General features: G+C 46.7%; 1 protein-coding gene across 8 annotated transcripts in view; it reads left to right on the top strand.

The window, feature by feature from the left end:
- Positions 1-735: 735 nt before the first annotated feature.
- The window catches only part of LOC131685217 (neurofibromin), a 53,678-nt gene continuing 42,057 nt past the window's right edge, over positions 736-12,356 (top strand). For 7 of the 8 annotated variants that reach the window (XR_009304751.1, XM_058968793.1, XM_058968792.1 and 4 more), the window contains exons 1-4: positions 736-890; positions 1,490-1,633; positions 1,696-1,882; positions 1,946-8,869. Coding sequence is in view for 7 of the 8 variants with exons in the window: in XM_058968793.1 (XP_058824776.1) it covers positions 831-890; positions 1,490-1,633; positions 1,696-1,882; positions 1,946-8,869 (7,315 nt within the window). In the remaining variant the exon portion in view is untranslated. The remainder of the gene's footprint in view (positions 891-1,489; positions 1,634-1,695; positions 1,883-1,945; positions 8,870-12,356) is intronic. The other variant, XM_058968789.1, reaches the window with a different exon arrangement.

Here is a 12,356-nt window from a genome sequence, read left to right as displayed (position 1 = left end):
ATATATTGAGCCACCTGAAAAAATATTTTCATAAAAACAGATGATCGAATACAGTCGAGCACGTTCGAGCTTGCACATTTTTGGGTGATGCCAGTTTAACATGCTTGTTTTTCTAGTTGCCAGTTTTGTGGTTTTTACATCCGCGAGTCTATTACTATGAGTGTTTATATTGATAAGGACAAATAATCCAGCGGTTACAATACATATTGAGGGGGTATTCAGGACGAATCATTACCGTATCACAATATTCATGATCTCGTTTTACTTAATTAGTTTTCGACTGGTCCCTACATACCTACATTACCAATAAAATCTTTAATAAAGGAATCGGAACTTATGCAAAAGCCTACAAAATCAGCAGTACAATAAATTATAAATTACTTTATAATTTAATTATGGGGCTACTGTGCTTGATTGGAAAAGGTTTTCCTCCAAGAGTATATAATAAAGAACCTGTTTTGGCCCTATTAGTGAAGGTGCTTCTTTATTTCATGCATTACTCGCCCTACAATCGATGGACTCGTATAAAATTTTCATCAACATCTTTGCTTCGTTATCAAGAACCAACCTATTGTAGCGATTGGCGTTTCTTAAAAATTATTTTTGGCTCGTTCCGAATTTTGCTATCAAAATTTAGTTTGATTTCAACGTGGAAATGCGTATGTGGGAAAAATAAAAATTATTTCTGGCAACTCGGCCCGTGACACCCACTCGATCTGTCAAAAGGTGAAAATTTCTTCTGCTGTGTGTGCAACGAAATTTGCAGTGCTCCACCTCGAAGACTGAAATCATGTAAAAATCAGCCCAAATCGGAACCAACCTAGCAGAAAATGGCAACGCAAAAGCCCGGTGAGTGGGCTAACTCACTTTTGGCCCGTTTCGAAGAGCAGGTAAGCGCGATTGGTGTGGCTCGCAATTCCATCTTGCAGTGCGTAGCCCTAGCTGGGCTGGGATTCTGCCATCCGGCAGAGTTTTCATCCCGCGATCGATCGATATCGAGTCGCGGTGGCCTTGTCGGAGTTTGTGGCGGAGTGTGTGGGCGGTGCCGTGCGGTGGTGTGAGTGCCGGTTTTTCATGTGTTGGTAGGGGGTGGTGTAGCGATAGGTTTGTTTTGCTTTTTACGCACGGCGGTGTGCGTTCGTTCATGGGGGTGGGTACGTTTGTTTACTAACAATGTAGTACGCACGATGGGTGGGACTGGTGTTATGAATGGAAGGACTTTTGTGAATGAGAAACTTTCTACATGAATGAATGATTGATAGCATTTTCGCTTCTACATGCTGCTGTGCAAAATAGATGGTATTTTGGATTTTGACAGTGCACTACACCGGCGTAATCGATTCTACATTCGTTTAAACTTGGGTTTAATCAGTCTATCTGTTTTTGTGGCTACACGGATGCTTTCGGCGAATGTTTGCTCTTAGCGCATTCCGGGCCGATTAATTTAAATTGTTTGTAATAAATAATATTTGAAATTCACCTATTTTAGCTGCCGTATCGAACCGGTCCGCATGGAACGCAGGCACGACTAAGCATCGATCAGACGATGACCTGTTTGATACAGATCTCCCGCTATCGGTTTTCGTTGGTCATCTCCGGCCTAACGAAAATGCTGCAGCGAGTGAATGAAATCGTAAGTAGAGGAAAAGCTGAACTGGCTCATGCATGCATCCGGTTCTCAACGTTTGATTCTAGTTCATTATTTTACAGTTCCAGCCACCGGCCTGCCGAGGACACGAACCGGAACGGTGCTGCTATGATTCGTTAATTATTATACTGGAAACGCTAGAGCGCTGCCTGTCTGGTCAATCGAAGGATACGGCTCGCTTCGAAGAGGCAATGAATGTGAAGTTACTATTGAGAGAGATTTGTCAGTTTATTGGTATGGGGTTTGGTGTTTTTTGACGATTATCAACTTTTCTATATATTTTATTCTAACTTGTAGACATTCAAAACGAAAACAACCAGAATGCAACTTCGCTGAAAGCTCTCGCATCCAAGGTTCTCTATGCACTGTCGCAAAATCATTTCGGAGCTGTCTTCAATCGTATTTCGGCTCGACTGCAGGAACTCAGTACATCTTCGGAAGAGAATCCAGACTACAGTGACATCGAGTTGATTCAGCATATTGATCTGGATGTAAATCGGCTTACGAAATTGTTAACTGAGACCATTCAGAAATTTAAATCATTGAAAAAGTCGGCTCACTTCATTTTACTGAACTCACTGGAAAAGGCTCTGTGGAATTGGATTGAGTTTCACCCGAAAGAGTTTGAAGATCTGCAGCGCAACCCGAACGATGAGCTGTCTAAAGGTTGCGAGACTTTCTTCGACATTCTGGACTCTTACGCAGAGAACAAGAAAGCTCGGTCAGCTGTTTGGCCACTGCAGATCATGCTTCTGGTTTTGAGTCCGAAGGTATTGGAAGAGATTGTTAATGCGGACTCGGGTGCTCCCTGTTCGCCGAGACACCTAAAGAAAAAGCATTTCATGGAAGGGATCAAGAAGGGATTGGGAGCGCATGCCTCCTCTAAACAGTCAACCGAATCGGCAGCTATCGCGTGTGTAAAGCTTTGCAAGGCTTCCACATACATCAACATCAACGATTCAAATAACGTCACTTTCCAGCTAGTGCAAAGTATTATCAATGACCTCAAAACGTTGCTGTTCAATCCTGCCAAACCGTTCTCCCGTGGACAGGGTTATAACTTCCAGGATATTGATCTGATGATCGATTGCTGGGTGTCCTGCTTCCGGATTAAGCCGCACAACAACGAAGCTCTGAAAGTTTGTCTCAGTTTGAACTCACCGCCTGCGTATCACTTCGTGATTGTTAGTTCACTGCTGAAAATTGTTACCCAAGCGAGACTGCCCTGGTGGCCACAGATTGATCTGGTTTATGCACGTTCCGGAGAGCTTAGGGCACTGTTTACAGACACTTTGAACAAAGCAACGCAGGGTTACATAGCGCATACTCCGCTGAGAATGATAACTTCGTTGACACTCAAATCTAAAGACGCCCAGAGTCGCTTGACTCGACCCGACGAAGGCCCGGCACATAAAGCTCTGCTGCTACTGATGGTTCGGTTGATTCATGCCGATCCGATGCTTTTGTTGAACAGTCTTGGTAAAGCCGGTCATGAAGTGCAAAGTTCAACTCTTGAACTGATCAACGGACTTGTCTCGCTGGTACATCAACCAACGATGCCCGATGTGGCGCAGGAAGCTATGGAAGCACTATTGGCGCTTCATTCTCCGGATAAAATCGAGGTATGGAATCCGGAAGCTCCCATCAACACATTCTGGGACGTCAGTTCCCAAGTACTGTTCTCCATCTCGCAGAAGCTGATCCAGCATCAAATCGCAAACTACACTGACGTACTCAAGTGGCTACGTGAGATTCTGATCTGTCGAAACACATTCCTCCAGCGGCACAAGGATTACGCTAATGTAGGCAGCCAGATTGCCATCTGCCGGCAGGCACACATCAAGTTAGAAGTGGTGTTTTTCATGTACCTGTGGTCGGTAGATTTGGACGCCGTTATGGTTTCCCTGTCCTGCTTTGGTTTGCTTTGCGAGGAAGCCGAAATACGTTCCGGTTCGGACGAACTCACCGTTGTGTGCATCCTAGCGAACTACCATCTGTATCAGGAGCTTTCGCACACGTCCAGCACACTTACCACGCAGAATGTGGAGTCCCGGTACAACTTTTACGAACATACGCAGGGCAGAGCGGCACTGCAGAAGAATATTATGTCGCTGTTGCGTAAAATCGAACACTGCGTCAATGGAGTTCAGCCGGCTTGGGAGGAAACGTTTCGCAACTGGGAGGTAACCTCGAAGCTGTTACAAAATTATCCCAAAGGTAAACCCGAGGAAGGTCAAGCAGAGGTGTTTCACCGGAGCATGGGAAAGAGACGGGCCAGTCATCAGAGCTCGGAACACGATCTGGAAGAACAGATTACCGAGTGGGCAAACATGACCTGGTTTTTGCTAGCTTTGGGAGGTGTTTGTCTGCAGAAACCTCGCCTTCAGCGCGTGACGCAAAGTCAGATGCTGCCGATTGGTGTCAGTGGTCCCTCGTTGATGCAGTCGACAACATCGTTGTCCAGTTCCAGCTCTGGGCGAGGTTCGATGCATCCAATAATGGGCACCTTGGTGTCCTCAATTGGGGGTGGAAGTCAGGACGTCCAGTATTGTCCAGTAACGCAGTTCATCGGACAGTTGCTTCGACTGTTGGTCTGCAATAATGAGAAGTTTGGTCCGCAAATACAGAAACACGTCAAGGAACTGGTTGGACAGGAAATGTCTGCCCAACTGTATCCGATACTGTTCGATCAGATTCGAGCGATCGTGGAAAAGTTTTTCGACCAGCAAGGTCAGGTCGTGGTGACAGATATCAACACGCAATTTATCGAACATACAATTTACATTATGAAGTCGGTGCTGGACGGTCGACAAAGCAAAGATCAGAATGATCAACCCTCAAATGCTGAACATCTGGGAGTCACGAGTATCGAAAACTTAATGTTGGCCATCGTAAGGTATGTCCGTCATCTAGACATGACGGTGCACGCAATTCACATCAAAACCAAGCTCTGCCAGTTGGTTGAAGTTATGATGAAACGACGTGATGATTTGGCGTTCCGGCAGGAGATGAAATTTCGGAACAAGCTGGTTGAATACTTGACGGACTGGGTCATGGGAACGTCCCATCAGATAGCACCCCCTAGTTCGGGAGATGTGACTATCATAACACGCGATCTCGATCAGGCCTGTATGGAAGCAGTGGCAGCACTGCTACGCGGACTCCCTCTACAACCGGAGGAGTCCGATCGTGGTGACCTGATGGACGCCAAGAGTGCTCTTTTCTTGAAATACTTTACGCTGTTTATGAATCTCCTGAACGATTGTGTTGATGGATCAGAGGCAGATAAGGATACGAACAATCCACCGTTACTTCCACCACGTCCTCGAGTAGCTGCCGGGAAGTTGACGGCTTTGCGAAACGCTACCATTCAAGCAATGTCTAATCTGCTCAGCGCCAACATCGATTCCGGACTGATGCACTCCATTGATCTTGGATACAATCCGGATCTGCAAACACGGGCTGCTTTCATGGAAGTGTTGACGCAAATTCTACAACAGGGCACCGAGTTCGATACACTAGCAGAGTCAGTTATGGCAGATCGATTCGAACAGCTCGTTCAGTTGGTGACGATGATCAGCGATAAAGGCGAACTTCCAATTGCCATGGCACTTGCATCAGTCGTTACAACCTCCCAGATGGATGAACTTGCTCGCGTTCTGGTAACCCTGTTCGATGCCAAACATCTGCTCTCTCCTTTGCTGTGGAATATGTTCTACCGGGAAGTTGAGGTTTCCGACTGCATGCAAACCTTGTTCCGGGGAAACTCGCTCGGAAGTAAAATCATGGCATTCTGTTTCAAGATTTACGGTGCCAGTTATCTGCAAGGATTGCTGGAACCACTGATCCGACCGCTACTGGATGACCCAGTAACCAGTTTTGAGGTGGATCCCGCTCGTTTGGAAGCCAACGAAGACATCGAAGAAAACCGGAAAAATCTTATCGCCCTCACCCAAAAAGTTTTCGACGCCATCGTCAACTCCGCCGATCGTTTTCCTCCGCAGCTACGCTCGATGTGCCATTGCTTGTATCAGGTCCTGAGCAAGCGTTTTCCCAACCTTTTGCAGAACAACATCGGAGCCGTCGGAACGGTCATCTTTCTTCGCTTCATCAATCCGGCGATCGTTTCCCCGCAGGAACTGGGAATCGTTGGCAAACAGGTTCCCACCCAGACCAAACGGGGTCTCATGCTGATGTCTAAAATTTTACAGAACATTGCAAACCACGTGGAATTTTCCAAAGAGCAGCACATGCTATGTTTTAACGATTTTCTACGATCACACTTCGAGGACGGTCGTCGGTTTTTCATCAAAATCGCGTCGGACTGTGAAACAGTTGATCAGACTTCCCACAGTATGAGTTTCATCTCGGATGCCAACGTGTTGGCCTTACACCGTTTGCTGTGGTCCCACCAGGAGCGAATTGGAGACTATCTGTCGAGTAGCCGTGATCATAAAGCCGTTGGGAGGCGACCGTTCGATAAAATGGCAACCCTACTGGCCTATCTGGGGCCTCCGGAGCATAAACCGGTTGATTCGCATCTGTTGTTTTCGAGCTACGCTCGCTGGAGTTCGATCGACATGTCCTCAACCAACTTCGAGGAGATTATGGTGAAACATCAAATGCACGAGAAGGAAGAGTTCAAAACTCTCAAATCGATGAACATTTTCTACCAGGCAGGAACCAGCAAAGCTGGCAACCCTGTGTTTTACTACATCGCTCGACGCTACAAGATCGGCGAAACCAATGGCGATCTGCTGATCTACCATGTGATCCTGACCTTGAAACCCTTTTGCCATTCACCGTTCGAAGTGGTAATCGATTTTACGCACACCTGCTCGGACAATCGTTTCCGCACGGAATTTCTACAAAAATGGTTCTATGTTCTCCCGGAAGTCGCCTACGAAAACCTCCATGCTGCCTACATCTACAACTGCAACTCGTGGGTTCGTGAATACACTAAGTTTCACGATCGAATTCTTGCCCCTCTGAAAGGCTGCCGAAAGCTGATCTTCCTGGACTCGCCGGCAAAACTTAACGACGTAATCGACCCGGAGCAGCAGAAACTTCCCGGTGCAACTCTTTCCCTCGACGAAGATCTCAAAGTTTTCAACAACGCTCTTAAACTTAGTCACAAAGATACCAAAGTAGCGATAAAGGTTGGGCCAACAGCACTGCAGATTACTTCAGCCGAAAAAACCAAAGTCCTGGCACACTCCGTACTGCTGAACGATGTTTACTACGCCTCTGAAATTGAGGAAGTCTGTTTGGTGGACGACAATCAGTTCACACTGTCGATCGCCAACGAAAGCTCGCAGCTGAGCTTCATCCACAACGACTGCGACAACATAGTCCAAGCGATTATCCACATTCGTAATCGTTGGGAACTGAGCCAACCGGATTCGGTTACCGTTCATCAGAAGATTCGACCGAAGGATGTTCCGGGTACATTGCTAAATATGGCTCTGCTTAATTTGGGATCCTCGGATCCCAACCTGCGAACAGCAGCCTACAACCAGCTATGCGCTTTAACTGCAACGTTCGACCTAAAGATCGCGGGCCAGCTTTTGGAGACCCAGGGTCTATGTATCCCCTCGAACAATACGATTTTCATCAAATCTGTCAGCGAAACGTTAGCAACGAATGAACCACACCTCACGCTAGAATTTCTGGAGGAGTGCATCCAAGGTTTCCAGCGGAGCACGATCGAGTTGAAGCATTTGTGCTTGGAGTACATGACTCCTTGGTTGGCCAATCTGGTGCGGTTCTGTAAACCCTCCGACGAGGGCAAACGGCAGAAGCAAGTGGCTTTGATACTTGAAAAGCTGATCAATCTCACGATCGAGCAAAAGGAAATGTATCCTTCGATTCAAGCAAAGATCTGGGGATCGATCGGACGGATTACGGAGCTGATCGATATGGTGCTGGATAACTTCATACATAAATCAGTAAGCTCTGGACTGGGATCACCGCAGGTAGAAATCATGGCTGATACGGCTGTGGCACTGGCCTCGGCGAACGTTCAGCTGGTTGCGAAAAAAGTCATTGGCAGGCTGTGTCGTGTGATGGACAAAACTTGTCATTCGCCTACAGCGTACCTGGAACAGCACATGATGTGGGATGACATCGCGATTCTTGCCCGCTACCTGCTAATGTTGTCCTTCAACAATTGTTTGGACGTCGCACGCCATTTGCCGTACCTGTTCCACACAGTTACCTTCCTAGTTTGCAGCGGATCTCTTTCGATGCGTGCATCGACCCACGGTCTAGTCATCAATATTATTCACTCGCTATGTACCTGCACCAAACCGTCCTTCTCAGAGGACACCCAACGAGTTCTACGACTTTCGCTGGACGAATTCTCCCTGCCTAAATTCTATCTGCTCTTTGGCATCAGCAAAGTAAAATCTGCTGCCGTCACGGCTTTCCGTTCATCCTGTCGTCACCCAAACGACCGCTGGCTTGGCAATGAACGTGTCTCGCAGGCACCGCCACCCGATCGTGAACGGCTAGCACTCCCATCGCTGGAAGTCATTACGGATGCTCTGCTTGAAATCATGGAAGCTTGCATGCGAGATATCCCGGAGTGTGATTGGCTACAAACCTGGACCTCACTGGCTAAAAGCTTCGCTTTCTGCTACAATCCTGCCTTACAGCCGCGGGCTCTTATCGTGTTCGGTTGCATCTCAAAAAGCATCACCGATCAGGACGTCAAACAGCTGCTCCGAATCCTAGTCAAAGCTTTGGAATCCTTCACCGATACTATCCTGCTGGAGTCTCTAGTCATGTGTCTTACCCGGTTGCAACCGTTGTTACGTCCCGAATCACCCATCCACAAGGCCCTGTTCTGGGTAGCTGTCAGCGTACTTCAGCTGGACGAGCCCACACTCTACGCAGCCGGATTGGCTCTGCTGGAGCAAAACCTGCACACCCTCAACTCGCAGCAACTTTTCGACAAGCAAAACATTGCTGATGTTATGATGACCACACGGGAACCGCTGGAGTGGCACTTTAAGCAGCTCGATCATGCCGTCGGTCTGTCGTTCAAATCAAACTTTCACTTTGCCCTGGTGGGTCATCTGTTGAAGGGCTTCCGGCATCCGACGCCGACGACGGTTTCGCGCACTTCACGGGTGCTGACCATGTTGTTGGGAATTGTGGCGAAGCCTCATGAACGCGATAAGTTCGAGGTGACACCGGACAGTGTGGCTTATTTGACGGGTAAGTGATCTGTATAATTGTATTGCTTTGAACTATTTGCGGCCAGTGAGTGTGAAGTCAGCTTTTTGTAAGGTTTCTACCAAACAGCAAATTTTTGTCGGGCAATCGCACTATTTGTGAAACTCACTATAGTCGGCCGCAGGTTCAAATCCTTGAATGGCATTTTTCAGTTTGCTAGTTCCTTGTTCTGTGGGAGCCAAGTGTTTGAAAACAGCATGGGCAAGGATGGGTTAAACACAGTTTCATCTACATAAGGACAACCGAAAACTTGAAAATGTAATCACGTGAATGCAGGGCATTTGCGTTTCAGATATGAGGTAACATAGTCGGTTCTTTGACGGGCTGGAGGTGTCTGATTCCACCGCGCCAATAACACGAAAGCAACGGCTGTCTTTACTGGATCAAAATATTTGGTACCGGAACAATTCGGGCGTTCCTCTAGCTGACCGCCACGCAGTGAGTCTTCTCGTTGTAATCGATGCTACAGTTACCGGGAACCCAGTAAATCGCTATCAGTGGGTTATACTCACATGTACGAAAGGGTGGGTGGATTTTCTCGATGCAAGGCAGAAATGACCACCTTAAAGTCGCAATGATTGCTGAACTTGGTGACTATCAGCGGTAGGATTTGGCTTTGGTTTCGCTATCATGTTAAGGTTGGGCCCGCGGTCATTCCATGCCCGATCACGACCTTGGTGTTCGCGGGCAATCGGTGGCTGACCTACGTTCGTGTACTCCCGATGGATCTCGCTTGCTGTCCAAGAATTCCAGTATTCTACTGGCAGTGAGCTACGGTACCCGAGCAACTATTTTGGCTCGGGTATCGTAGGTGCTAGATTATTGAATGTTATCAATGAACACAAAAAACAGATCACAGGAGGCGAGGGTGAAAATTTTGAAGATGATTTTTCGTTCTGAAGAAGTATATCATTCATGCGAGAAGCAAATGTGATTTCATGAATATTATCTTAACCCTCAAAAGGGTAAGGGGTTTTAGAGGCCCGGGTAGTTACAGTTCTCTAGTTTGAATGTACATGTAATTTGAAAAACAAATGATCGAGCGTTTTCGGGTTTTCGATTCTCTCACTGATAAAACTTCAAAAAAGCGGCTTTTGATTTCATTGGGTCTTTTGGGCGATTCTTCTTGAAGTCACAATTTTAGCTTGCCGTTTTGAGGGTTAAAAAAGATGAGACCGGCAGGAGTCGAAACTGGATCTCCTTCCCCAACACGCAAATACTCGAAGTTCTTACAATTTCCCACAGGTGAACACTGTTTCGCTGTTTACAAGTTCGAGAAGAAATCTTCAATCTGCAAGAAGAATTACCACGGTTCTGTGAAATTCGTGCCATTTGAGCCAATATATTCTGATGCAATGTCAATGGCAAAAACATGAAAAAAACTGGTCCTAGTCGAAAAGGTTAGGATCCGTGGTCCGAGAGGAGTTGAGGAATTCGTTACATTTTTAGGTCAAGATTCGTCTCTGCCGATGATGGATTCAGCAGTTGCGGATAGTATGAGATTGCTGGAGTCGATTGTTCCTTTCGTCGGACGAATTATATTTGTCACATAGAAGAACAGTCGGTGATGTTATCTTTCCGTGTTTCTGGACCATCGGAGAAAGTGAAATGATATAACCTTAGCAATATCCAAACTGCAAATATCGCGCTACTCCCGAGTCCCGGTAAAATACGGCGTTGTCTCACACGATAGAAACGATTGTATCCCATGTTAGACGACGGTGGACGGCGAAAATAGCCGGTGGAGATCATCTTGAACCGCACGATCAAACGACGTGAAGAACGATTTGAGGTAGACTAGGTTAACAAATACAACAACTTTGTCTTTCCAGATAGCAAACCACAAGCGCTACGTCAACTCCAGATCTCGAGTAGAAAATGGACTCGAACCCCGAATTCCTTGAGCGATATTACAGCAAAATTCAAGATGTTGATAAAGATATGCTAGGAAATTGGAGCCTGAGGAAATAGCCTCACTTTAGCGTGGTGAGCGCCGAGAAGTTCCGTTTGGTCATGGATGCCAAAGCCAAGTCACATGAACGATCTGCTGCTGAAGGGTCCCGATTTAGTTCGGCCATTGATTGCGATTGTGATTCGCGCCAAAGTGAAGAGGATTGTTTACTAGAGAGCTTTAACCTCGATGGGTCATTCACCCTTAAAACATCGTAATTGCATTTCAATGTATTGTATTTATCTTAAGTCTACTTTATTTTAGCTGCCTGGGCTGGCTATGTTCGGACTGGTTGGTGGACCGCGAGAAACTTCTCCGCAGCTCCGGTTGAGAGTGGCAGATGGCCTGCGTGGGGTTTCCTCGGGTTCCGTTGCTGAGCCTGGGGGTGTGGGGGAGGGCCCAAAGTGTGCATGGTTGTAGTTCTCGCTATCTCTCCCTGTCTCGCCAGCCCCGGGAGGTTGTAACAGAGCCCCCATTGATGTTCGGCTGTTCGGCTCAGAATATGAGTTATGTAAACCCAATATTCACGGATGATATTATCGATGAGTTAAAGCAAATTTCTAGTGCAGTAAACTCACTGGAACAAAAGACTGCTGCTTCACCCGCAACAGATTCCTCCCCTAGTTTAGAGGCTGAGATGTCCGTCGAGGCAGCCAGTAACTCAGGCTGGCGTTTCCTTGGCAACTCTAAGGTATGGAAGGCTGATTGGTCCGAATACGACGCACGTAAATTGCGTCGTCTCAATCAACAAAAAGCGGAGGAGAAAGCAAGAATAAAGAAGAAACGGAATAAACAGAGGCCCGCTAATGCACTTGACACCACCCGAAACAGTAATAATAATACTAAGCGTCGCAAGAATCACGGTTACAAGCACCACACAATTTTCGACAAAAATAACGGATGTAATTACAACCACAGCAGATTTGCGTACCACGATAACAAACGCCGTGACATCGACAATCTTCCGTTGGATAGAGAGCTACTGGCTGAGGCAAAGAAACGTTTTTCGAGGCCACCTTCAACTTCGTTCAGACCTACCATTGCATTCCACAGAGGTGATGTTTTAAACCCGTGCCCTACCGACCAACCTAGCACCTCACATCGAACAGCTGCTGCCACACCTATGTACCCCTCCGGAATTGGCGCCTGTCAGTGTTTTTGCCGCTATCGACGCGCTCATTAGAGCAAGATAATAATGAATTGACAAATAATATTGCGATTCAAGATTTAGAAGAGGTAGAGCTAGGTCTAATTAATTCCCATTCAACTAACACTTCTCCTAGAGAATCTCAGTCAAGAACAGAAATCTTGGTCTATTGCCAAAACTTTAACCGCATGAAAAGTGCAGCTAAGATGAATGTGATTCAAAACAAAATATTAGGTTGTCATTATTCCGTAATTTTAGCAACTGAGACTAGTTGGGACGAAACAGTGAGAAGTGAAGAAGTTTTCGGGAGCAATTACAATGTATTTAGGGATGACCGTGATTGTCATGTATCTGGTAAGAAGTCAGGAGGG

Source organism: Topomyia yanbarensis, chromosome 2 (genome assembly GCF_030247195.1).
Source record: "Topomyia yanbarensis strain Yona2022 chromosome 2, ASM3024719v1, whole genome shotgun sequence".
In the NCBI taxonomy this organism is placed as follows: Eukaryota; Metazoa; Arthropoda; class Insecta; order Diptera; family Culicidae; genus Topomyia; species Topomyia yanbarensis.
The sequence above is the reverse complement of the archived record's forward strand: the minus strand, read 5'-3'. Positions and strand labels throughout refer to the sequence as shown.